General features: G+C 38.3%; 2 protein-coding genes and 2 long non-coding RNA genes across 5 annotated transcripts in view; all 4 read right to left on the bottom strand.

Annotated features, from left to right (window-relative positions):
- LOC310731518 overlaps positions 1-4,407 on the bottom strand; it is a 35,239-nt gene extending 30,832 nt beyond the window's left edge. Inside the window, exons 1-2 of the long non-coding RNA XR_014535242.1 lie at positions 4,187-4,407; positions 3,568-3,903 (exon numbers count right to left, since the gene is read on the bottom strand). This is a non-coding gene — a long non-coding RNA (uncharacterized lncRNA). The remainder of the gene's footprint in view (positions 1-3,567; positions 3,904-4,186) is intronic.
- LOC310731519 lies at positions 867-2,014 on the bottom strand. Its single transcript, XR_014535243.1, has 2 exons — positions 1,791-2,014; positions 867-1,640 (listed from the first exon to the last, which is right to left on the bottom strand). It is a non-coding gene; the product is annotated as an uncharacterized lncRNA (long non-coding RNA).
- LOC310731581 (B-cell receptor CD22-like) lies at positions 2,046-3,472 on the bottom strand (the record flags this gene model as incomplete). Its single annotated transcript, XM_083551237.1, has 4 exons — positions 3,263-3,472; positions 2,887-3,156; positions 2,218-2,302; positions 2,046-2,145 (listed from the first exon to the last, which is right to left on the bottom strand). The coding sequence occupies exons 1-4, from the start codon at positions 3,441-3,443 to the stop codon at positions 2,046-2,048; spliced, it is 636 nt and encodes a 211-aa protein (XP_083407363.1). The 5' UTR covers positions 3,444-3,472.
- A 7,738-nt stretch (positions 4,408-12,145) lies between the features above and the next one.
- LOC310731512 (calpain-2 catalytic subunit-like) lies at positions 12,146-23,698 on the bottom strand. 2 transcript variants are annotated; one of them, XM_083551178.1, is made up of 21 exons: positions 23,344-23,698; positions 22,629-22,698; positions 21,693-21,811; positions 20,650-20,783; positions 18,493-18,661; positions 17,732-17,815; positions 16,868-16,953; positions 16,674-16,748; positions 16,330-16,490; positions 15,708-15,877; positions 15,482-15,502; positions 15,143-15,354; positions 14,792-14,828; positions 14,637-14,702; positions 14,497-14,554; positions 14,341-14,405; positions 14,104-14,172; positions 13,669-13,747; positions 13,427-13,543; positions 13,188-13,246; positions 12,146-12,366 (listed from the first exon to the last, which is right to left on the bottom strand). In XM_083551178.1, exons 1-21 carry the CDS (start codon positions 23,578-23,580, stop codon positions 12,343-12,345), a joined length of 2,112 nt encoding a protein of 703 aa, XP_083407304.1. In that variant the 5' UTR covers positions 23,581-23,698; the 3' UTR covers positions 12,146-12,342. The 2 variants fall into 2 exon arrangements, with proteins under 2 accessions (XP_083407304.1, XP_083407305.1); XM_083551179.1 differs by having other exon boundaries at positions 15,491-15,502.
- Positions 23,699-27,828: the final 4,130 nt, after the last annotated feature.

The raw sequence follows: 27,828 nt of genomic DNA, 5'->3' as shown, positions 1-27,828 counted from the left end.
TCTAGCATACACCCTACGAATGATCTGAACCACACACAGACTTTTGTGAACAGATGCAGATGTGAAACAGCAACACAGTAAAACAGTAGAAAGAGATGAAATACATAAAAAGTTTACCAGTAACATGAAGATTGCACCTGTTGCTGTAGTGTTTCTCTTTTTTTTTTTTAAACACAATGACATCAGCCTTCAGAAAGCTGACACTCAGATTTAACACATTGAATTGAGCCCATAAATATCCTTAGACATACAAATTTATTTTAACTAACATTTAATTAACAAAAATTAATCAGCATGTTCCTTCTTCCTTCGTACTGCACTTGTTTCTGTAATGACACAATGCAATATAAACCGCAAAAAACTGCAGAAATGAATACAAAAAAAACAAAAGAAAATAAATTTGACTTGACCATAATCACTTATTACTAGGCTGTTTCTAGTGCCACCCAGTGGCTGTTTTAGGCAACTTTTGTTTTATCCCAAGCCCTGACAAAACTAAATGCAGAATTTTATAATAGGAAAATAGGATCATTTTAATATTACAATGTTTAGCCCCCCCACACTGTTTCGTCGCATTCACCATGAACAATCCTTTCTAGACCACTAGAGGTCTACCTCTCTCACATTTCTTTTTGATTGTATGTTTGATTGTCCTGTTTGTGCACTCCTGTTTTATAATTACCCAACTTATTCAACCTTTTCCCCTGCTTGCCTATGAAGCATTATATGTTTATATATTGTTTTGTATCATGAATACCTTTTGCTGTCATATTGAGTGGATTGTTGCTTGCTTGTGTGTAACCTTTCTGAAATATTAGTGGCTAGAATTACTCTATTGCATCATCCCCAGCCTCATCACCAATACATTTTTTTTTTTTTAAGATTTTACTTCTGATTATTTTATAAGGTTGTTACTATAGAAACTACAACACATTGGAGTAAACACATGAATATAAACCAGACATCTGAATACAGGGGAAAATCCTGCTTTTATAGAAAATCTATCAACACTTTCTGACCAATAATTCATCAAATTGTTATCATGAATCACATTTAAAATTAATACTATAATTAATTCAGGCTAATCTACTTAGCATACTGTAACTGGCTAGGCATATAGTCTAGCTAATATATAGGTAGAATGTAGGATCTATATAGGGCAATATAGGTTATTTTAAGGACATTTTACTTCTGATTAATTCAGTAGCAAACTACATAGCATTAGTTATGTCTATGAGATGCAAACTGACAGAAACGTGTTTATATATAACAGAAGGCATAAAAAGCATACAGTAAATAGAACACAAAAAAGAAGCATTGCAAATTTAATAGCATTAAAATAAAAGAATAAAATATTCATAAAGATTGTAATGAAACAAAAAAAAACTAATTGTATTAATAATCGGGGAAAAAAAAGAAATCGTTAAACCTTAAAAAGCCTATATAAAGAACGATATGAGCACTACAATAGACTACTGAAGCTCAATACTGCTACTTTAATAAAATGCCAAAGCTGTATTTGTTTTCTTGATTATTTTGGATACAGGATGGAAGAATCACGTCTGTCTCAGCACTTGCTTTTTCTGGGGATATTTTGGATCAAGCTGTAGATCACAGATGAATCATCATCGGCCACAAACCTGCGGAACAAAAAAGATGATCTATTGACTAGATTAATGCACTGTCTTACATTTCTAAGCCTATCTGCAAGAAACAATAACAGGCTAAATTCAGTTTATAAAGTAGGCGAGCAGCAGTTAGTGTTGGAGAAATGATCATGATTTGCTCACAGGGTGGCAGCACTGCTCCTGTGAATGCGTACAGCAGGGTAATGAACATCCTCTTGATCTGTGGTGTCTGAAGGAAGACTGGGTGACAGAGACTTCTTTTCTTCCTGTGTGTGGGAGTGTTTAAAAACAACACTGGCATAGTTAATGTTCTTCCGATCTTCTGAGGTGACTCTCTCTCCGTGGTTCGAGGCCGGGACATTGACATAAACTGGAGATGATTGAAGCTGAAAAAAAAAGGAGCACAGAATAAAGTTTCTACTTGAACATGATCAAACAATCGCTCCATTCAGTCACACTCGCCTGTTTACTCACAGGAGTGCTGCTGTGGAAATTAGTTGATCTCGACTTCTTGTTCCTGAGGAACACCAAGCACATGTTCAGGCTAATTGTAAATTATTATAATTGTTTTAAACTTAATTTTACATACCACATCCACAGAGCTGCTGAGAGAAGTGCTACTGCCAGGAAGACAACCAGACCCACCATGCTGAACTTGAACACCGTGTTCCTCTCTGAGATTTCCAAAATAAATTGAATCACAAATATCAATCCCATCGTGTGTCACATGACATTTCAAGAAAAGCTAGAAAAGGCTAGCCAAAACAGTTCAAAACAGTTGCTAAGCCATTTTTTCGTTTTCTTTCCTGCAACATTTACATTAAAACACACATTTCCCTTAAATTTCAAATCCCCCAGGAAAATGCTCAGAAAAGTGGCCAGCAAAAATTTACAAAATTGTACGGAAAACCCGGGGTCATTTTTATGAGGTTATTGATGCTGCTTCTGCTAGAGCTTATTTATTCGGCACAGCTGTGGCTGCAGTGAAAGGAGGTTTGTTAAATTGTTTTCATTGGGCTTCTTGCTTTAGTAATGGCATTCATTCACACTGCATGAGAGACCTGCATGAGAGACCTGATGTTTCTGTATTTTATTGATATAGTTGTGGTGTAATATTGAGGGTATAAACAGTATTGACAGAATTTAGGCACAACACCACAGAAGGCTGAGGGGTTAGTGTTAGGGCACGGCCCGCCACTGATAAAAGTGTTTACTGACTGTAGAAGGCTTAAGACTGCTTTTAAAGCATGAACTTTACCTAACACATGCAGGTGTATGGGTGTAGAGTTTTGCTGTCCCAGCTGGTTGTGAGCAGTGCAGTAGTACGTTTCATTGTGATTGGTGTTGATGTTGCTGATGCTGTAATTCTGGCTTGTTGTCAGCAGTGTGTCTGCAGCTGCTCTCTGCTTAAACCAGGTGTAGGTGTAAACAGGAGGGTTTGCATCACTGCTACAGCTCAGAGTCACTAAATCCCCCTCCACTATGTTTCCAGAGGAATAAACCACTGCTCTGGTGTTTTTAGGGGAATCTGTATAGAAATACAAAAACTGAATCAGCTGGTGTTGGTTCAGGATCAGCATTTGTTATATAAAATAAGATGTACTGTGTTTGAGGAAAGTTAAATCCACACTCACACACTGGAAGAGATTGGGGACTGTCATGGCCTTCAACAGCACAGCTGTAACTGACCTCACCACTGACTGCAGCTACAAAGCAGGAGGCAGATTTACACTCATTCACCCGCTGTCCGTTCTTGTACCAGATGTAAGTGGGATTGTTAGACAGAGCGCAGGTGGTGTTACAGCTCAGCTCCATGTACTGATCAGTCCAGTCTGATACTGTAACCTTCAGATCTGCAAATTATAGAAAGTATGTTAGGAATTACTTTAATCTCTATTAACTTAGTTAATAAATGTATAATTGTATAATTGTTTATTACCTGTGACTGACACAGAGACTCCAGGTTCTCCAGTGTAATCATCCCGATCAGTGTAGAATCTGAACCTGTATGTTTGAGCATCTGTCTCTCTCAGGTTAGTGATTCTTAGACTACAGTTATTCTGGGAGTTCTGTGTGTACTGCACTCGGCCCTGATACTTCTCATCTTCTCTCATATCCACAGGCTCACCATCAGATTGAATGAACCACACCAATTTTACCACTGTGTGGCCTGCAGGGTGTTTATAAAAGCAGAAGAGATCAATGGATGTGTCTTTCAGAGCACACACATGATCAGGAGTGTAAGTCACACCCCAACACCCTGTACCCAGTATACCTGGTAAACACAGAGAGAGGAACAAACAGGATGGAAGAATTCAAATGGTCAGAGCTGCATGTACATAGATGTCTGAAGCTTAAATTAATTGGAAATGTAAAATTGGCTTTATACCTGCAAAGTTATTAAACAAAAGCAAATCAGGACTATTACAATTCTAATATGTGATCTAAAACTCTATGTCAATTTTTTTCCGTCATGTGGTTCAGATAAAATAAAAACAGACGTCCTTTGGTTGCTAATCTGTCAAAACTTTGATACTGAAGAACAGATTTACACTTACACACTGGAGGAGAGAGGTGTTCACTGTTATCAGCCTGACACGAGTAGCTGCCCTTGTTATATATATTGGTTGAGGTGAGCACAATGGAGGCTCCTTTGGTATGTTTGATACGATGGCCATTCCAATACCAGTAGAAATGGTGCGTGCCAAGAACACAGGTGGAGCTACAGGTCACTTTTACTTCCCTCTGTCCTACAGTGTTAGGATCCACTTTCACCTGCAAATCTATACACAATGATGTACCCAAATTCTGTAAATACTACATACCGGGCATACATCATATTATAGAACAAGGTGTATGTGTGTTACCTGTGACAGTCAGATGAACTCCAGATGGCGCTGATATCCAGTGACTACTCTGTGTTCTAAATCTAAAGTTAAAAACTCCAGAGTCACTCACACTCACATTGCTCATTGTCAGCGCACAGTCAGAGCTCCAGCTGTTTACAGACACTCGTCCTGAATATTGTGGATCTTTACTCAGGTCTTGTGGTTTTCCTTCAGAGCTCTGGACTCGATACCACTCTCTCTGTGTGACACTGGAGTGATCAGGTTTTGTAAATGTACAGGGGATTTTTACTGTAGATCCAGTAACAGTACAGAAACTCTGAGTGGAGAAAGTTACACTGTGCTGAGCTTGAAGTCCTGGAACACACACACCAGAAGAACAATTTTAATGAGTTAAACAAAAAAAAGGAATGACTTGTGCACTGAACAGGTCGAGTGTAACCAAACTTTTAACCACTGCTGCTGCTGCTGTCCCCATCCACACATATTGAGTGTGCCAAAGACATGTCAAAATAACAATAATAATAGACTCAGTTTAAAACAAAGTGAGTCCTTTGGGGAGAATTCAGGTCCTTCTTCCCAGCACCAAAACTGGAACACTAACAATGGCTTCTAACTGACCCATGCTGATGTCTTTGTTAATTCTAAAGTGTTTCCCAGTGCAGGAGATTCTTGCTACACCAAGGCAATAGGAATTTCTCCACAAGCAGAATCTCCAAAACTAAAACATTCTGTAATGTACTTATCATTACTCACCAAGCGTTCATGTAATCTTTTATGGTACAATAATTAGACCTCTTTCTGTTTTTCAAGCATTAACAGACTTATGATCAGTGGGATTTTGTACCTGTACCAAAAGGTTCACTAAATTTGACCTGAACCTGTCCAGTGCCACTTACATGACACAGTTCTTTACAAATTGTCCAAACAACTGTTCCACCTGCGCTATATAATTGCCATACTTTCTATTCTCATGATCACAATTAAGCCATTAGTTGTTAAAGGGATGTCAGATGAATGTCACAATAAACCAAATAAGAAATAATAGTAAAGCACCAGCATTCAGACTTCTACAATTATCACCAAGCCACATCTGTCAAGTCGTAAGAAACGGCATTTCCGGGATTTCAGTCACCTCTGATGATCATGTTGATGATCAACCTAGTTTCTAACACACAAGTATTTTCCACTGGCTTTTGGAATCTAATCACAGCAATCAGTAATTTCCTGTCAGTGATCTTTGTCAAGTAAAAACTATGCAATTTAGAGAGAATCTGTTTATTCACAGTCAAGAAACACAAAATAAAGGAAGTAAAACACATAATGCAGTGGTTCTCGTATTGATCGATAAGAGCGTAACCACAGCTTTAAGCACTGCTGCTGCTTCTTTTTTCCAGTGACGCAGCAAATAATGTTATAGAACCCGTAAAAGATGCAAGAAAATGTATATATGCCACATAATATTTAGCAAAATGGATGCAAGTTTAACTGAAGGTCTTCATTTTCAAAAGCAAACAAATCTATTTCATGAGACAATAGAATATTCAAGTTTCAAACAGACAACAGCAGAGCAAAATGAGGCCAGAGGCAAAAGAGCTCGGCAAGAAAGTATTAAAAAAAGCATTAACGTTTGATAGTCGTTGCAGTGTTTTTATAAATGAAAGTCTTCGAAATGCTGTATGTCAGTCTGTATAATGGGTTTCAGAGTCAGAAAATGTGTGTGTGGGGGTCTACTGATTAGGCACAAATGTTTCTTATACACACACAGCAAACCACATTATGAAAATCTAAACCTTGAGCCCTCACATTCGCTCTAGTCTCTTTGTCATTACCAAAGTCTTGCATGACTGTTTACTACTTTGATCTTGACCTGTTTTTGTTGTTTGTTTTTGATTGCCCATTTTGTGTTATTTTGTTTGTTGACCACCTGAACCTTTTGCCTGTTTTTGGGTCTGATTGTCAATTTTGTACCCTTGCTATCTGTAAAGTCTGCCCAAACCAGCATCTCATGCCGTTAGTTGTTTACAAAGTCAATTGAATGTAATAATTAACAAAAAGAAAAAATAAACATTTAAGCACCTTCACAATCCTACAAACACCTCACCCCTTTGCAAGATAAGCTTGACCACATCACTCAAGTCAGGCATAAGAAATGGTATTTCCGGTACTTCACACACCCCTAACGCTGCACACAGACCACTTTCACAGGCACGCGAACACGATCTTTGTTCTACTTTAAATCATTAAGTACACGGTCTTTCTGTCTATACATAAAGGTTTGTTTTTACATCCAGAAAGACATTAAATCAGTACTAACAATCAATCTCATTTCAGTGATCTTTGTCCAGAGGTTAATTATTTGCGCGCACACACATACACACACAAGAAACACAAATAAAAGTGAGTTAAACACATAAAGCAATGACTTTTACACTGACCAGAAAGAGTGTAACCACAGCTTTATGCATCATGCTGCTGTTCTCAGCCACACATTGTGTTTGAGCAAAGAATGTGTGAAAATCTAAATGTAGAACTCAAAGACTTTACAGTACAAATAAACTTATAAAGATAAAGAAGGGTGCAGGATATTAGTGACTTCAACACACACACATACACAAACACACGAACATTATATATATATATATATATATATATATATATATATATATATATATATATATATATATATATATATATATATATATATATATACATACACACACATACATATATATATATATATACACACATACATATAATATATATATATATATATACTACTTCCAAACACAGACATGTTGAAAGCTTTTCTGAACAGATGCAATAGTGAGACAAAAGCACAGAAAAAAGTATTAAGAGCTGAAATATGTGAAAAGTTTACCTGTCAGTAACATGAAGATTGCTGCTACTGTAATATTTCTCAACATTCTGTTAAACATGATGACATTGGCCTTTTGACCGTCGACAATTGAGGATCCGCCACGTGGGGGAACTTTTCAAAAATATCCTTTTAAATACAAAATAAATCTTAGAATACTTATAATTAACTTAGAAGTTTTAAAAACTCTAATCAGCCTGTTCTTCCTTTACTTTTACTGCACTTGTGGGACTGTCATGAGCTTTTTTATGACACTTGCAGTAAAGACACGGAAGATGACTGGTGCATTTACCACAGCATTGTGGTTACCACACCAGGCTGTTTTGGCTACCTCTTTGTTTCAATCTCTGAAAGAAAGTATTCAAATTGCCATTAAGCTAAAAAAATAAAGAAAAAGTGCTTTATTTTATTTCTTTTTCTAGAACTAGCTAAATATGTAGTTGGGGATGTACTTAACTTTGTTTCATTACTTATGATTTTCTATATTTTCGATAATTTTTTGGACAATTTCTGATAGTAAAATGTGTATTGTAAAATGTATATTTCTCTTAATAAAACTAGCCAAAACAAAATGATGACCATGATCAAATTATTGTGATATTACTTCTAGCACCTTCCAGTGGCCACTGCAATTTCTGAAGTAAATTTCTGAAGAAAATTCAAAATTAAAATAATTCCGTCAGAGGCCAATATTTAAACAAAGTTAATGGCTTGACAAACAGACCCACTGGAAATGAGTTAGAGCAGAACGGAAAAAACAGAAAACCACAAGTTAAAAAAAAAAATTAAATGCAAAAAACCTTTACTATGAAAAGGAAAATCATGAAACAGTAAAGGGAACATTGGGTACACCTGGTGGCCCAGGGGAGAACACATAAGGTAAAACTGCCCAGTCCCTTTCTGGCAGCATGGTGTGTGACAACATGCTTTGGATGCACTGGGTGATTTGGCAAGGGTCTGAAAGAAACATAACAAGGCAGTTTGAAGAGACTATAGCTGCTTAGTGGCTGTGTGGGTACCCAGCACCAGCATATGTGAGTGGTTGCTGATTTTTTATGATGGCAGGGAAAAAAGGCTGATTATTTTTTTTGTTTATATTGCAAGTGCAGTAGGTACAATATGAGAGTGGTCAGTAAAGATTTGCAGTTGTCCTGTCTCATTGCACAGTGAGCAGTGAGTCCTTAAAGCTGAGGCAGGATTCCCTTGACTGTTGGGCCAAACAGTCAAGGTCAGTCAAGAGCGTCGAAATGTCGCTGGGGCCGTGAACAGAAATGTAACGAACTAAAACAGAGTGAAAAAAGCTATTTTTTCACTAGCCTTTTATGTCAAGAGCATCTGCCAATATCCCATAGTTAAATCCAGTGTTGAATATAAGCATGCCATGTCTGGCTAATCAAGCATTTTTTTGATGTAAAGCTTTGGACACGTGTCGAATTTAGACACCGCATTGACTTTTCTATACACACACAACCGGACCAAGACCACCGGACTGCTTCAATCCCTGTAGGACTCCTCGATTACCTCATGTCAAACCTAGCTTTGAGTTTATCCCGAAAGTCCGTCCTCCCATTTTTTGCGGATGACATTGAGCACTCCGCGCGGCTTGCGGCCAAACCAAGTGGAGGCTTACTGGACCTCTCGTGTTGTGAATAATGGTAGCTCCAGCCTCTTAACCCAGTTCCGTGCATCTCCGTGCACGAACTTCCGAATCATATTTTTGAGGGGGAACAATAAAATCCCGTAATAATAATCCGTAAGGTTCACGGAGTGAAGTCAGGATCTAATTTAAGATTTTGACCCGGGAGACAACACAGAAGAGTACTTCCTCAACACTACATGCAGAGATGTTACGGAGAGGCACTGCTTCTGGGTATCACCCTACATACTGAAAACTAACAAAACTAAGAACAACAGACACAGAAATGCGGGCCAATTAGTTTTCAGAATTAGTGGATGGGTAAGGTGGGGACTAACCACTGCCTCGATGCTATGATTTTCTCCCTGAATTGTATAGTGATGGCCACTAGTGGATATTTGTGGAAATACTGCGGAAGCGGAGAATCACTGAATGATACAGATATTACTTCATTATTAAAGAAAGGAACATACAACACAACAAAATCTTGGCCTGTTTTTATTTATTTGTTTATATTTTTTAAATAAGATATGGTTTCAGTTGATATTCTATGTTCTGAAAAGTTCCTTGTTCATGTCCATGGTAATCATTTACACAAAATGTCAAAAATTCATATTTAAAAGTCATATTTAAAAGGCAAGCAAGTGAAACAAACAAACAAAATTAATCAGAGTAACAGGAAGAAGCAGTCAGTGCATTGAAAATAAAACTACTTATATAATTTACCTGCAGGCTTTTGCGGGTGGTGGCGTGAAATATTGTGGGTGGGAGCCTGAAAAAAATAACATATTTTTGCGGGATTGGGACAGAACTTTGCAGGAGCGGGACTATACAATCCGCCCCGTGCAGGTGTCTACTTCAATGTAAGAAAACGCATCCTTCATCTGCAAGATGGTTGCGTACTCAGCCACAAGATGGCACCATTAGCAAAAAACAGAGCTCTTTGAGATCGACGTGGGATTGAAGATTAAATTATACAGCAGGATACATCAGCTATACAAGTACAATTCCTATCTTATAAAATTACAGCTGGAGAACAATTCAAAGTGCATCATAGATCCATTTGTGGTTTTGGTTTTATTTGTTTCTTAAACAAAATCACAACAAGAAATGCCAACTGTGTGAGTTCTGGCTCCTCAACCTCAGCTACATCACTCAACTACATAATTAATCCTAGCTAGAGATCTGTGCACAACTTCTTATTCCAGTTATGGAACACTGATTTATGCATTTGTCACATTTTCCAACCTACTGTCCCTGACCTCTCTGAATATCTTTGATTTTCCTGCTGCTGTTTGTCCCTGTTGGATTCCAAGATCTTTGAATCAAAGCCTAACCAGAAAATATTAACAAACGGGAACAAGATCCTGTCTCCATAGAAATGACTTTGTCAGTAATTTCCAGATGCTTCTATTCAAACCTACATATGTCTGAATCAAACTTTTTTAGCTCCTAAAGGACAAAGAGTTTGCAGTTCTGCATCCATGCAGGATTATAGAGAAAGCCTTCCAATAACATTAAAAAAAGCGTGTGAGTGTTTGTGTGCATGCAAGGGTGTGTGCTTTCTTAATAAGCTTTGAGAAAGGTGTTTTGTTTACATTGCAGTCTTGGTGTATTAGCAACCAAACCTTGATCATGGAAAATTCCAATGCACATGTATTTCCCCAAGCGAATCCTTGTTGCTTTTATATGGGATGCATTAATTACTCTGCCTGTTTGAGTAGATAGTGTTAGATCAGTGCTGAATTAAGTATACGTGTTATGGAGTTCAACCAAGCACTTCAGGGTATCAGGGTATGAACATTATAAATGTTTTAAACTATAAATCCACACCTATCACATTTTGTGTTTTTAAATCAGGCATACAGTTTTCTACTATGGTGCAAATAATTTGCTATAGTATATAATGTAGTAATAATATTACTTCAAGCTTTCTGCTTAAGGTAAAATATTAGGCAAAAGAAAAATTTTAGGTAGTAGTTAAAGGCCTGTGTAAGCTGAGTCCTGAATCCCAGGATGTTATAATTAAAATAAATATTGACCTAACTTGAGAAAGTATGCAAAAAAATGTAACTTGCCAACATTTGGTTTTAAAAGGCTTTATAAAAATGTTTATAGTGAAGGAGCATTAATATACATTATTCTGCCTAATACAGTGCCTGTCAGAAGTTTGGAAACACCAAACGTTTTGGATGAAATGCGTGTAGCTATGTTCCACTTCACCAGGTTTATATTTGAAAAAGATGCTAACATACATGTAGGTTAAATGGTGAAAAGAATACTGAACCAACATGGCTACAAGGTCCGAGCTCGATAAGCATTATTTAGAGAGCAAATAGTGGCTTGAGTGTTATTTATCATGCAAAAACCTGAACAGTCACTTCACCTTAATCCTTTTGAACTGCTTTGGGATAAACTGGATCACAAGAAGATGAAACTAAAATTTTCAATAAGTGAAGAACAATTTGGGAAAATTTACATGAGACATGGCAAAGTATTTCAGCTGGAGAAACAAATTGTTCAAATGCCTGGAATGTGTAATTCATGCTAAGGGAGGATTTTTTCAATGAAAATAATGTAAAGCACATACTGTATACATATGTTGATCTATTGGTAAAAGGAACTCTTCATACCAATACATTGCCTAATTAAACAAACAAAAGGACGGTCCATGTGTCTTTAAAAACAAATAAAACATGAGACTCTTTTTAAAAAGTCTTTTGACAGGCATTGTATATTAAATTACTACTAGATATACACTCAACAAGCAAAGGGAAGTCGTTTGTTGGATTTAAAGCCACTCTGTTTTAAATGTTACACTGTGCAACAACTTTGGCACATTGGCCTACTTTAATGCATGACTCCACAATTTTATTCTCGGCCTTTATCTTCAATCCTCCCTGATGGAAAACGCCTAATCTTTAAAAACACATCATATCATGCTTATCGTTAAATCTTTAATATCAAAATAATAGAAAATAATTAACCCATTAATAAAGCAGGGTGTGATTGTGTTGCATTATATCAGCTTAATTTTTTTGAGTGTTATATAAGAATATACTGTTATTACAGCACTAAGCTATGACTGCATTATGCATCGAAGAAAAAAATAAATAACCATAAGAAAGCACCAAAAGATCAGAACTGTACCAGGATACAGGGTTCAATTAGCATTTATTATTGTGTTTCATGTTGTGATCTGTCCAAACAAATACCTAAAACCGGATTCGATAACAAAATATAGTAAATCAAACAATAATTTTCATCCTGTTTGATTAAAAGGCCTAATCGGCGTGGAATAAATCATGCTGTCGCCTTCTCAGTACACCGTGGATTGTACAGGTCTGAGGGAATTCAGCTTAGTGCCAAGCATAACCACTGAAAAACAAACATGTATGATCGTAAAATGTTCAAACATGACGTAAGAAATAAAACAGATTAAGTATGCTGCTTTTTCCTTCAACTAATTTCATGTTTACTCTTTTTATATCACATACATTTGCTAATGCATTTGTCAAAACATGTACTTTTACGGGTCAGAACATCTGAACTTATAGTTGACACTGGAGACTCCTTACCCCCCAAAAAATGCATCACTAAGAAAACATATAGAAGGCATAAATTTGCATGGATTAACAACTAGATTAGATACTAATTAGCCCCTGTGTGAGATGATGCTATAGAAACAATAACAAAATACTGTAATGGAGACAATAAATCAATATTATCGAGTAAGCTGGTATGCTATGTAAATATGTAACTGGATATAGTTACATTAATGAAATAAATAGTAATACGATTTAGATTTTATTTATAAAGAAAGTTTGCGGAAGTCCCAGGATCCAGAAAAAAATATATTGTGCAAATGGGAAGTTTAACAGAATCCTTGGTAACTTGTTGGGTGAGGGTCATTGTGGTTTCATTTAGGCAAACATTTGGATGATATTTTGGGAAATAGAACAAAATCAAATACTTTTCATTAAAAACTAATCAAATGAAATGAGAGAATATTTATAGAGGGTCACTAGAAACCCTGTGTCCAATGATATCTCTTATGAACTGGAGTGATGTAGCTGCGGTTTAGAAACTGTCAGTGGCAAGTTTTACATTGTATTGTATAATATTTTGCTTTGTCCACACCCACTTCAGGTTTAAAACCAATATACAGATCAATAAAAATGGTAGACAAAGATATTTACCTGCATAATATCCAGCTCAATCTTGCCAGTTTTGTTCTTATCAAACTTGTTGAACATAACTAAACACAAGGGGGAGACAAAATCAGTTTTATAATAAGGCTTTATTTATTAGTAGACCTTACCATAGATAGCTTTGGTCTTTTTGATATTGGTTGTTATTGTTGCAATAATTGGAACTGACAACCAAGAATTACCTCCGAATTGTACTGCAATCCTAAATTTAGATCTGATCCACTCACCAAAAAGCAGCTCCAGACGGATTGCGCAGCCTACGAAGGAATCGAAGTCAACGGCGCTTTGCGGATCTGAGTAGCGAAGAACGATCACCTCCAGAACGTGTGTGTTCAGCTGGAATCCTAGGAGAAATCAGACTATTTTTACTTTCTTGTGATAAAACCGATCAAGGATATAAGGTGCCGTAAATATTTGCCATGGCCCATGGTTACACTCGTGTATGATACCTTTTGGTGCAAAGCCTTACCTGCTTTGTTGAGAGCATCTCTCAGCTCATGGGAGCTAATGGTGCCCGAGTTGTCCGTGTCATGGCACTTGAAGATCTCCTGTTAGAGTAATGAGAAAGTTGATCAAGCTTGGAACACTTGGCTGTCTTTGTTTGAAAGATTAAACAGTTTTGATATAATCTGGGAGGTATGAAAAACCTGAACACACAAAGACTATCGATTCTAGGGGGTGCAAGTTCATGAAATTATTCAAAATGTCAATGATCTAAATACCTAATCTTAACTAATCCACCTTTAAACAAGATCCCAATCTTTCTTTTTACTGACAGAGGTTATGGTTTGGGATAGTTTGATAAATGTGTGTGTGTGTGTGTGTGTGTGTGTGTGTGTGTGTGTGTGTGTGTGTGTGTGTGTGTGTGTGTGTGTGAGTGTGTATGCAAGTGTGTGTCATGTACCACATAATTCTGTAGCTTTAACCAGAATGTGTGAAACTCCATCAGTCCGAGTGTCCCGTTGCCGTCTTTCTGCATCCTGTCAAGGCTAAAAAAAAACTTGATGTTGTATATACGATCTAAGATAGATATAGATTGCCTGGTAGGTTAAAAATGTTTCAGCTTTTTTAGTATAATAAGTCTAAATAATTTATTGAGTCGTCTAATTTTTCAAAGGGGTGTCTATAATACAAAGGATACGTCCAATAGGCTGACAATATGGCGGCAAGTATCAATCGTGAAGCCATCCGTCTTCAGGTCAGTTCCTATATCATAAAAAAGATTCAATAGCACAATCGACAATGAGGAAAATCAAGCAAACAGGTCAAGACGCGTGAAATGAAATGAAGCGCTTACGTTGAGACACAATTTTGTCCAGAATCTTCTGCAGCTCTACTGCGTTGATTTCAGAATCCTGTACAGGAGAGAACACAATTTAGAGCTTGCCCAGGAAGTAGATTAGTAAAGCCATGTAATGGATTGATGTTTTGACGTACATTTCCAGCAATCTGCTTAAAGAGGGTTTGGAAATGAGGGTCCACATCTTTCTGTGATATCTTTTCCTGTCAGAGAGAATTTAGTGTTGGGCAAAATTTTCCAGGTTAAAAAATATATGATTCAGATACCATAAGGATTGTTTTAGCATGTTTACCTTTTTAATATTGGCGTTGATATCAGTCTCCATTAGGCTGGAAGTACAGGATGGGATCAGTCAGATAAAGAAGTAGGAAATAAAACGCATTGCACAGTAGAAAGAATGTTGCAAGACTCTAGTGGAAAAAAACTTCTCAGATGATTGTACTCAAGATACTTATGGCACAGGAACAGAAAGCCCTAAGTCCATCTGAGTAAAACAACTCTGAATGCAAGGAACTTTCAAATTGTAAACATTGTCTGACTTTTTCTTGCAGAACCTGAATGCCAAATTTGCAGCTATGGTGTGGGATAAATGTTATCCCAATGAGTTGTTCTCACTCAAATCTAAGCATACAGCAAGTCATACCTGGCAGTGGCCTGCTTCTCAGCAAACACACGAAGTATGAAGGATCCCTTGCGGTGTGGCTCGAATGTAGAAGGAATGATAACGTATTCACCGGGTGGCAGTTTGAAACGGCAGCAAACCTCCCGCATATTTATGAAGGTGTCGCTCATGGCCACGGCTCTCTGGCGCAGCAAGACGTCTGGGCCGAGGTGAATGTTATTTTGACCTTTATACTGTAGGACAGATATATGCACGACGAACGTAAACTTAGGTTTGCTGCTATCATATGGTTATCAAGGACAAGTCTTCAAATTCAAATATTCACAAATGCAATTGTAAAAATTAAAAATAGCATCACACCAGACGCACCTGATCCGGAACCTGAAAAACACGAAAGAATATATATAAATACAACATATATATTTATATATTTATATTTAAATATACCAAAAGAAAAACTGTATATTTTTTGTTGACATACAAATGAAAACTGTCCTTTTTGTTAAGTGATGATTGGAGATCTCCTTTGGTTACACTGCAGTAATACTTGAATAAATTGGGACACCATGGTGTGCTAGGTCAGTACCTTATAGATAGCAAAGCCGATTGTGTTGAGGTCTCGTCCAAACTGCTTCTCCTGGCGCATATCTTTCTGCATTAGGCCGACCAAAAACGAGCAGCCGTCTACACCGTCGTGGGGATCGTCGTCCGTCTCCTCCAGCTTTATCACATACTGGGGGTTTGAGCAAAAGGTTGCTGGACAGAACACAATTTCAGACAATTAGAATAGTGTCTCTGACCAAGTAACTGATCCCATCACATAATTTGTTATCAAATTTCAGTCCTTTCTATTATGTGAAATTGATAAAAACATTATTCCTATTCCCTATAATAATTCATGGCACTTCCCTTTACCACCAGTAGAGGCTGCAATTGCCAGAATGATATTGCACCACTAGTAACTGTACATAAGCAGCTCATGCAATGTTTTGTTATTGTAAAATCTTGCAATACCTATAGTTTGTGTAAGTTTGGAGCCTTTGTTATGTCTGACTATGATTATTTAAGATTATCTCATGGATTACATTACTCTTACCCCACCTCAATCCAATACAAAAACATGTTGCCTATTAAATAATATCCTGTAATACAGTATGCTAAAATGTCTCCTTACTCCTAACTCAGGCCATATAAGAAAAATTAAGGACCTGCGTTGTTTCTGCAGCCACCAGCAGTAGAACCAATCTTCCAAGTGCCCTCGAACTGATGAAAGCTCCAGCGAGCGATGCCTTCATTTGTCAGAGTATCCGGAGTCAAGTTACAGATCTCCAACTTGGAGTACTGCTGCACAAAATCTGAATAAGCCATCCTGAAAGAAAAGCATATTTATATATAAAAAAGAGAACCATGGAAAGCATTTGACTGTTCAAAAACATTTATCAAATAAAAATTCAAAAGTTCTGTGAAGTGAGAAACAAAGTAAGATGAAAGTGAGACAAATTGGAAGGAGGAAGATAGAAAGGAAAGAAGGAATACAAAGATAAATCTATACCAGAATTCTCCATCTTCTGCCGTGTAATCGAGTTTGCTCTTCTCCACTGGCAGCACTCGGTCCCACTCTCCAGAACTGAGGATGGCAAGTAATGAGATTCTTGTTCGTTTTCATACAAAACTGATAAAATTTAAGTAAAACGGACGATCCGATTCATTTAATAAAACGGATGAACCGATCGTAACGAAACATACTTGTCACTCCAAGCTCCGGTCCACTCCACTTGTCCCCATGGATTTCTCAGGCGCACAAGTTGAACCGGGCTCCCAGAGACATGAACCTAGGAGCATCATACTAGAGCTCAGGAACTAAAGTATGATTTAAGAAACTTTACCTACTAACTTACTTACTTTTCTTCATAATTTAAACCCATTGTTTGTATCCAAACATTTCAATCCTCAATTAGCAAGTTTGTGCTGTCTTCTAAATTTTACATAAGCGACAACAATAATGAGTTTTATTGCATATATACACGATCGGGACAAAGGTATTGGGGCACCTGATTTTTCCAGCCGCATGTGGTTCTTCCCCAAACTGTTACCACAAAGTTGGAGGCACACAATTGTATAGGACATCCTTAGATGTGGCAGCATTACATTTTCCCTTCACTTGAACTAAGAAACCCAAACCTGTTCCAGCACGACAATGCCCCTATGCACAAAGTCAGCTTCATGAAGATCTGCTTCACATTGGTTGGAGTGGAAGACCTTGAGTGGCCAGCTATACAGCTCTGACCACTCCAAAATCTAGTGTCACATCTTCCCAAAATAGTATAGGTTATTACAATGGCAAATGGGGACTAATTGTGGAATAGGATATTTCTGAAAGCGCATACCAAGCTTATGTTCGGGGGGTCCACCAACTTTTTTTGAACGCTCCGAAAAGCATTACGATATAGTTTGTGCAATTACAAACCAAAACAAATGTTTTGTTGATTTCCTTTTTTTTTTTTTTCACTATGCATATCCTATTTTCATGCAACTGTCTGGGTGACATAAAGACGAGTTGTTCTTTAAATATTTGCACAACGCAATTGATAGTAAACGCAAGGGCCTCACCACTTCTGCTCCCGTGACGGAGTAGGCGTGTCCCTTCACCAGCTTCTGCCTGGTCACTGCTTCAGTTTCATATGCACTGCTGATCTGTTCAGGAGCACAATATTTACACATTTATTACACATTTTTCTATTATCTCCATCTCTATTCACGCAAACAATAAAACTAACAAAATCCATGTCCGTAAAATTACTAAATGAATAATTAAGCAAAAAAAGTGGTTTTGTTGCTTTGATATTTTTTATTTATGAATGTTGTTTTCAAACTCCACTTGTTTAAATATGTATAAAAATTAGCTATAGCTGCAGTCAATCAAAATATGACATGATTTGAGTGTTTGCTCAATTGCGTTTGTTTACACGGTAAACTGTTGCCTGATACACGGTTTGATGCAATGCATGCGGTTCCAGCTGATGAATCTTGCACAAGGCATTAGTAAACAAACTAGGCTAATTTCCACCCCCAATGATGACTAAGGCATCTTGGGTCTTAAAGTCTTAAGGTTTTAAGGCTTGTTAAAATAATAAGATCTACACAACTGGTTTGGTGCAACTAGTTAACAAAATGTAGTTTGCAATGAACTTATTGTGGTCAAAATGGTACTTAATTGGATGTCTAATGGTAGATGGAAAAGCTTGCCAGAACTAATGGGGTTTAAACTTCATTAGAGCGGATGAATCCGATTAGATGCGCGATGCCACATTTGCCATGAATGACCATGTCCAGTCTTATAAAGCACATGGTGCCTTATATAAAATGCTCACATCTATAGAACTGCCGAGCAGAGATCCCCGATCCAATGCCTTCCTGATGATATTGAACAGAGTTGGGGGGGGCCTCAGCAGTTCGTAGGTCTCGGCAATTCCACCGGTAAAATCCTCAAAGCCCTCCGTGGTGGAGCCTCCTGAAAGAGCTTCATACGAGCTGTTCAACCTGGAAAGAAAAGCACAACAGAACTAACTGGTCATATTGCTTTTGAAGCCTTTTATAAGCTGGATAAACATGCAGTTTGTTTGAGCACATATTAATATAGAAAATGTTCTTTCAGCCTGAAGTCCTTTCCTGGTATACCTATTGTATTGCTTTAAAAAAAAATGTTGAAATGGGTTGCCAGAGCAAACATTAGAGAAAACAATGAGAAGGGGTTCATTTCAGGAGAATTTTTATTTTTTGATCATTCCTGTGTTTTAAAATCCAGAACAGATTGAAACTGGAATAAAAAGACAGAAATGATGCACAATGATGACATATACAGATTTCATTTGATTCTTGAAATGAACCTGTGAAACTTTGCAACTCTTTGAGCAATGCTGAATGTAATTCTGTAAATATTATAATTATGCCATTAGAATGAATGGTTACACGAGTAAAGGTTTGTCAGGGAGGGTTTCCTACAGAACTATTAGACTATTGCTCAAATATGCAACTTTTCATTCTACTTGTTTTCATTCTAAAACATCGGTGGTTTTGTCCAGACACGGATGGTACAAGTCATCAAGTGGGCTTGTGACGCATCCCGATTAAAATACCTTGTGCCAATACCATACATTATATACATGATTCCAAATTAGAATCAGCCAAGTGCTGATATTGCTCCTTAATCAAGAACTAAATAGCTTAAACTCAAAGTCCGAGTCCTCTATACCCAGTGAAATAATCCGACTTTAGATAGTGGACATCCCCAAATTCTGTTTTTCTAATCACACAGTTGGTTAGTTGTCTAGAACATGGAGAGAGCTTTAAGGGCCCTCATTGGGCAGAGCTTTTATGGTTACCTCATACAGCAATAGTATCTTTGGCAGGTAGTGTTTGGCCACAGTTTTATGTGATCAAACGCTACTCCCCATCACTAATGTGTTTGCACCATATACACACACAAGGATGTGTACATCATTTCCAATTAATAATTCCAGACCCAGATTTTCCAAGTGTGTCACCTGCTGTGTGACAATAACTTGTTCATCAGGTTCTACACGTGTGGCTTAATGATAGAGCAGGCTTGGTGGGCTGGTACGAAGATAAATCTTTCAGCTGTAGGATTGGCCAGTTGTGTGCGATTGCATCATGTCCCAGAATATTTGTATACCTCCGTTCCATAAGTAACCATACGGGACAATAGGTTATCTGTCTGTTCACAAACAGGGAAACTTCCACTCTTCTACTGTATATTAGCTGAGCTTTTATTGAGAAACTATGCATTTTAACTTCCAGGCTTTCTCCAGCTTTGGCATTTGCCATCTCAGATTACCTTTTTGCATGGAGAATTTCAACTTCCTAATCAGTTTAACATCTCAGGATGTGTGTACACTTCTGCTGACACCTGCCTTTGTTATATTACTTTCAGCTAGTAAGCATTCTGGTGGAGTTGTAAACAATGTGGTATACATGAGTATGAGCTCAATTCCAAGAGTTGAATTTGTGACTCCTCATTTGCAATTCAATCTGAGCACCACCACATGCAAATTCAGGATATTTGTTTAGTGTGGTTCACATTGCTGTTGGGACTGTCCACACTGCATCTTTCATATCCGTGGTGATGAGGGATTGTCCATTTTATTTTCTCTTGGCAGAGCTTACTACATCAAAATGATCGGTTTTCTGTTTTAAACCAAAAGAAGCCATACATTAGGGGCTCCCAGGCCTGAGCACCAAATAACTGACAGGAAGGTGTCTGGCAGTGGTGTTTGAGTCAGGTAACTTGGTTTTAACACTTCCAAAATTCAGAATGCCATTGCTGGCTCTGCTATTGCGTAGTTATTTTACAACTAGGTGGATAATGTGTATATTTTGGGCTGTGGCTGGATTTGGTTAGCAATGTTTGACTCTGATAAACTCATGTTAGACAATGCCTGTACTCTTGCCCAGCAACTGAGACAACAAAAAAAAGCATCAGTGTTATTTACACATGCAATCACACTTACTTTGCGTAGGCTTTCTCCAGCAGGGCACTCCAAAACTCGTTCCCTTCTTCTGAGTGAACAAACACCAATTGACCATTTTTTGTAGGTAGTCGGTCATCAATGACAACGTCCATCCACTCACCATAATGCCAAATCTGTGGATAGAAGGAGGTGGCAGTAAATCTGTAAGACTATCCTATAACCTAGCCTCCCTTAAATGTGCCAAGGATTATGTCTAAGAGGTTAAACATTAACATGCTTGGCGTTTATTAGCTTTCATGACTAATTAGAATTTACAAGCCAATCTCTCAGCCATCAAACAAATTATGTGGTGTGTGCTGGTTTAAAGCCAGCAAAGGCTAAATGAGTAAGATAAATAGATAAGGACTAATTGTCAGTGATTAGCAGTGGCGGGCTGTGCATTTGGTACGTGGGCCTTCAGTGAGGACTGTGTGCAGCACTACAGATATGTTTTGCCAGTAGAACTTGGCTGTACCAGTTTTCCTCTGACCAACCAATCAGAGGACAAAAAAATGCTGACGCTATTCTGGGCCAGCTAGCTGCCCTGTGAGGCGAATATGAAATCTGATTGGTTAAAGTAACAGACCCATTGCTAATATTCTCTATGGTCAGAGAGCCAGCAGTACTGACTTTGAAGGCTCTGGGCAGATTATATTGACATGGCAGCACAGAGGCTGAAATCTGATTGGACAAAAAAATCAAACATCCTCATACACGTACTGGAAGCAGTGCAGCCAAGAGAAACGCTACGACATGACGAGAATAAACTTTTGGGAATAAATTAACACAAATTCATGGAACAAATATTAGAATTTGGGTTGTAAATGTAGGTCAGTGCTTCTGATAGTGTTTAGGCCAGCAGAGAAGGATTTGCTGGCCCTGACCGCCCGCCACTGGTGATCAGAAGGGTATGAGTTCAAATCTGCCAATGATGCACTATTGGATACTTGAACAAGGATTATAGTAAATTGCTTTGTCTTGCTTAGAAGTTGATTAGAAGTTTTTTTTATTTTTACAGCAACAAAATTATGTCTTAAACCCACCTGGAAGTGAAAGATGCCAGCATACTTTTCAGTGAAACTCTGATCAGCGGGAACAACACGCGCAAGAATTTCAGCATCCAGAGTCAAAGAGGCAATAGCCGCCAGGAGCCAACAGTCACCTGAATGAGTCAAAGGTCATTTACAGGTTAAAGAAAATAACACTTTAACAACAGCACAACAGATCAGGTCGATTTGGGCTATGTACAGGGCACATTTCAGAAAACAATTAAAATCTGTTTAACATTTATTTAACATTTTAACAGGTTACCACCAATTTTCTTTGATGGAGGCGTCACTGTGAAACAATACGTTTTTCCTGACTGATCCAAAGACAAACTATATCAAGTCGGCCAGGGCGTGGTTTAAGATATACCATTATTCGTCCCACAGTGGGAAAATTTCACCGCCACCCATGAATGGTTTAATAACAATGAAATTGTTGCAACTCATACACTATGGCTTTGAATATCACTGAGAGATTTAGGGGTTTAAGATCACCATTTTCAAAACCACTATTATCATCGAAAATCCAAATATTTTGGAAGAATGGTGTTTTTGGCTCCAGTACTGTTCCAGAGAATTGCTACATAAGGTGGTCACATGACATATATCCTATAAGGATCAGAGGTTAATGGTTGTGTGGAGATCAAATCCCTTTGTTTTGGTACAATGTGAATGAATACAACATTCAGCTTACACCACATTACCAGCCATATAGCACGTAAGCATGTCTTTTTTTTCATGCTGATGATTACCCGGGTCAGAAATCGAACCCTGCACAATCGCCCCTTTTGACACCCATAGAGTAAAAAATAAATCATGCATGAGACTTTTTGCTTGATTACAGTGCATATTACAATGAGGCGTGTCACCGGCACACAGACGGTCCTGAAACATTTATTAACTCAAGGTCAGCTTTAAAGGTTCTCGGCTCACCTAGAGCTCCCTGGCGGATGTCAGTCCTCGTAGCGCCATCACAAATGAACTGAGGATTCGGGCAAAGATCCTTAACAACAACAGAGGGACAGAAAACGTGATTGGAATAAAAGTTTATCATTAGTGAATTTTGGTGAAATTCTCAATTCTTGTAGTATACATTTTCTATAAGGCAACTCCAGGCGAATGACAGGTTTGTATTAATGCGTTTGTTATAGCAATGTTATAGTTTCCATATTACAACATATTCACGAGCATCTGTATGACGAATACTCCACATAATTACAATAAAACAACCAGTACGTGGCTCGGTTGTTAATAATTGATATGATACATTTGCATTAGCTTTTCATTGCTTGTTATTGATCAGTAATTGATGGATTTTTCCCCAATCTTCTATGTAAAAACCAAACAAGTTGAAGCTTTGATGTTTTTGTTGTACGTGTACTCTATTCATTCTGGTCACCACAGACAACATAACAATGCACATTAGAAGAGAAAGCAAATAGAGGAAGTGCTGTAACTGTAGACGCACCTTTCAGAGATCAAAAGAAGAACAAAACAACCATTTTATATATCAGAATGCCTTAAATTTGTATAAACATCAAATAGTTTATTTTTTTATTCTACACTAGATAAACCAACATTCTAATTTCCATAGGCAAAAACACCCTAAATGTACTGGTTATCCATCACACACTGGCAGAATGCTCACCGATGGTCTTTTCCATTCCACTCCTATGGTCTTAGAGGAATAGTTCCCCAGCTCTTTGAATCCTAAAGAGCTGACTTCAGCAGGGAAAGTGGGGTCACAGAAGAGTTTGCCACTTGCCAAGCACTCACTCCGGAGTGTCTCAAAATCCTGTTTTTTGAATGAAACAGCATTATCGTTGCCTCCCAGTCCTTCCTCTTTGTCCTTCCTCTTGGCCAGCACATTGGCGATGTTGGACATCTTGACACAAGCCTATTCTCAAGCTTTGGTTAGTCTTTTGGGAGTGTGATGAAGAGCGTCTGGTTCAGGGTGCAGCTTGTGTGCTGAACTTATAAGGTGCTGAAGAATAGAAGGTGGGTGGTGGGGGAAGGGGTGTGGCAGGTAATTGTTTACCTGTCTGCAGGTCATCTGCCATCTGGTGGATGAATAGATTTGATAACACAAAGGACACACCTGAGGGTCTGCCGGCACACAAGTCTGGGATGAAATTAAGAGCTTGTTATAGATTTTTTTGTCAGTGCATAAGTGCTCAAAGGCAGTTTTTAGCAGGTGTCGTATTTCAGGCAAACGCTGCTAGTCCTTTAGGCTTAAGGCCAGGTATTGGATCCCTGTAAGATTAATTTAGGGCAGTGCCCAAGATGTTGCACCAGACTGATTTCAAGCATTTTTAAATCCATTTATGAAATGAAGGTAATCCAAGGAATTAAAGAATGTCTAAGACAAATATTTTCAAGAAACTCTTGTGAAATTCCTGCAAGCTGTCCACTGCACACTGCTCTAAGGACTCTTAATTCTGGCTTAGAAGATTGTTACTGGACCATAGCAATGTTGGATGCTCGATGACAAACATGAATTCCATTGTGAATGTCCATGTTTGTTCTGAAGAGGTAGTCCCCGACTTATGATGGAGATGTGTTCCGATGGCCCCATCAGTTAGAGTATGTAAATGAGGTGTTCTAAGGGGACTTTTATTTTTTTTTGGGTTGCCTTGTTTTCAATATTTTTCCATTTACCCTGCCATCTGAACAACATCTCAACAACTGTTCATTTCATCATCACAAGTCATCCCATTAAACTCATCGTTGCTACAGACTGGTACAAACCTTAATTGCACACACACAAACACCCATATGAACTCTTCACTGATTGAACTGAACTGTAACCAAGTAATTGAATTTGACAGTAATTAAAAAGTACTTTGACATTGATGAGACAGAACTACTATTGGCCCAGCATGTGTAAAGATGTGCAAGAGTGGATAGAACAGTGTAAAAGATGTACTCTTGCAAAAGATGTCTTTCCAAGGATCCGATGCCCAATGACATGCTCCACTAGATGTTCTGGCCATGGACTATACCCAGCTGGAAATGTCCTTTGATATGTATGAAAATTTACTAGTTCTGACAGACATGTTTACTCAGTTTACAGTTGCTGTCCTAACCAAAAACCAAACAGCGCATACCACTGCAAAGGCCCTCATCAAACATTGGTTTGTCTACTATGGGTGTCCAGCTCGTCTGCATGCAGATCAGGGAAGATGTTTCGAGGAACAAGTGATCAAGGAACTCTGTAAACTGTATGGTCTCAGTCTCAGGTGGGAAGGATTTGGAGGAGTGTGGACGCAGAGAACGGATGATTGAGTGAAGAGTCACCATAGCCGACTGAAGACTGCTGTAGAAGTTGCGAACAAAGTTGCCAAAGAAGCCTCTAAAAGACGTCAGAGAATGTATAACCGCTAGTCCTATGGAGAGCTTGTCAGGCCTGGTGACCGTGTGCTATTGCGCAGTCACAAACATAGGGGCAGAAACATAATCCAGGACAAGTGGGAGCACACACCCTGCATTGTACTTAAGCAGAATCATTCAGACATAGCTGTATTCACTGTCAAGCCTGAAAAGGGGGGTCCATCTAGGGTAGTACACAGAGACCAAATCCATTACTGCACATTTCCCTTGCCGCCAAATTCTCCTACACCACATAAAATCAGATACAGAGCTGAAAACCAGTCAGATTCTAAAATAATTCCCAGATGTTGTGTGCATTCCTGCTACCACACCTAGTGCAAGAACAGAGGGAAGTAGCACAAGATGCAATTCCAGAAAGCGTACTGGAAATACAAGAAGATTCAAATGATGCTGAATGTGATTTTAGACATTTAAAGTGAAAGTGCTTCAGAGCTTAGACCAGGGGTGGCCAACCCGCGGCTCGCGAGCCGCATGCGGCTCTTTGGCTGGTTTCATGCGGCTCTTATGTTCATATCGAAGTTTGTGTTTGTGTTTTTTTTAATGTGCGTGTTCGCCTCGCTTGAGTTTAATACGGTATTTTTAAGATTTAAATGATCTTGCCCCTACTGGGAAACTTTGCGGTTTCATCTCACGCCACATGCGCATTTGAGGAAAAAAACGTGTTGAACTCAAGCGAAGTGAACACGCACATTAAAAAGAAAAAAAAAACAAAGTCTGTGTTTTCTACCCTGAAACACGTGAAATCAAAGCATCGATCTGTTCTGACTGACACCCATGTGAAAGAATTGCTTCAAGTGGCAACAACGGAATACGAGGCAGATTTGAAGGGGATTGTTCAAGGCAAGGATGCCAAAAGTCCCACTAAGTAACATGCATAGTAAAAGAAAAACGCTATTGTAAATTATTATATTTTTGTTTGTGGACTTGGTTAAACTGAGAGTATGTGTGTGTGTGAGACAGTGCAGTGTTAATTGTTGAAAATTACTGTCATGTGGTATTAGAACTGTAGGAGTCAATTTCTGTCATTATGTTGGTGTGTGACATTTACAATAAATCTGGCTGAGCAGAGGTGTGTGTGTGTGTGTGTGTGTGTGTGTGTGTGTGTGTGTGTGTGTGTGTGTGCGTGCGCTTGCATGTGTGTGTGCGTGTGTGTGTGTGCGTGCGCTTGCCTGTGTGTGTGTGTGTGTGTGTGTGTGTGTGTGTGTGTGTGTGTGTGTGTGTGCGCTTGCCTGTGTGTGTGTGTGTGTGTGTGTGTTTGTGTGTGTGTAAGAGGAAGGGATGGGTGATGTTCATGTGTGCCCATGTGTATGATGTGGCTCTTTGGAGTAACACAGTAAAAACAATGTGGCTCTCGATCTCTGACTGGTTGGCCACCGCTTGCTTGGTCTCAAAGACATAATAGGGTTGATCATCATGTGAAATAAGATCATAAAAGGAAAGTACCTAAGATTGTGGTGAGAAATATGTATAAACGTGTTGAAATTTAAGATTTGGAAGAATATGTCTTTGTGTGTTTTTGAAATTGTGTTTTCTTTACCCTGCCATCTGAACAACATCTCACTTCCCTGCCCCAACTGTTTATTTCATCATCACAAGTCATCCCATTAATCTGATTGTTGCTACAAACTGGTACAAATCTGCATTGCACACACACACACACAGACACACACACACACCTATACGAACTCTTCACTGATACAGATTGAACTGAACTGTGAACTGGAACTAAGTAATTGAATTAAGTTAGAGTGAGAACTAAATAATATGTTGATTCATAAGAGTTGTAAGTTGGCGAGATGCGTACATCCTGGCAGGGTCCCAATGTATCCTACCACATACGCTGCTACGTTTGCCTGCTGCGCAAACCTCTTAGAAAACTGCACAAAATACTTGTACACTTTTTTTTTTTTTTTGGTTTCACTATCATCATCATAAGATCGGAAAATTTTTATTTAAACCTTCGAAACTTGGGGACTTACTGTAACTCACTATGAACACCAGGGGACGCCAAAGTGCAAAATATAATTTTACAACTCATTTTATAAGTGAGACAAAGAGAAATCATTTCAATCATATCCCTAATATTACTGATGAGTTACTGATGTGATCATATACTCAAGACCTCAGTCCTGAAATGGGGTACATATTACAAATACCTATACTGGTATTAATTATAATGTTTATAATCAGCTGCTCAGAAAAGGCACAATTTGTGGCCATGACCAAAGCCAAATCCACCTTAGAAGATCCCTAAAAAGTCAGTTTAATTAAAGAATCCACTTAAAGTGACACAGTTTGACAGTATATTCATGTCTCAACATCAGTGACTATTATGTATAAATGAAGCATAATATTTACCATCATCTCCGTGCACCACAATGGTTTCAATATAATTTCATTGTTTTCCCTCCTAAAACCACTAGATCTAGAAGAAAATATCTTGTCTAACCAGAATATACATAATTAGTTGGATATACCTGTGAGCAAGAAACATGTCACATAGCCCCAATATTAAAAAAATAAGCTACAGGAGTTCGTCTGTTGGCTTCGGACCACACGGACCAGCCTTCACTCCCCACCTGCATCAACGAGCCTCGGCCGCCCACGACCCTGTCGCCGTTTTACCACTGTTCCTTCCTTGGACCACTTTTGATAGATTCTGTCCACTGCAGACCAGGAACAGCCCACAAGAGCTGCAGATTTTGAAGATGTTCTGACACAGTCATCTAGACATCACAATTTG

Source organism: Silurus aristotelis (assembly GCF_946808225.1).
Source record: "Silurus aristotelis genome assembly, chromosome: 9".
Taxonomy (NCBI): Eukaryota; Metazoa; Chordata; class Actinopteri; order Siluriformes; family Siluridae; genus Silurus; species Silurus aristotelis.
This window is presented reverse-complemented; position numbering and strand designations above follow the sequence as displayed.

What these genes read in the sequence shown, in the direction of transcription:
- LOC310731512 (XM_083551178.1), bottom strand. Translation starts at nt 23,580, where the DNA reads ATGTCCAACATCGCCAATGTGCTGGCCAAGAGGAAGGACAAAGAGGAA. An exon ending in TCAACGCCAATATTAAAAAG is followed by an intron (nt 14,703 to 14,791) that starts GTAAACATGCTA and finishes TCTCTCTGACAG; the next exon opens with GAAAAGATATCACAGAAAGA. An exon ending in ATATTGTCAGCCTATTGGAC is followed by an intron (nt 14,173 to 14,340) that starts GTATCCTTTGTA and finishes GACAGGATGCAG; the next exon opens with AAAGACGGCAACGGGACACT.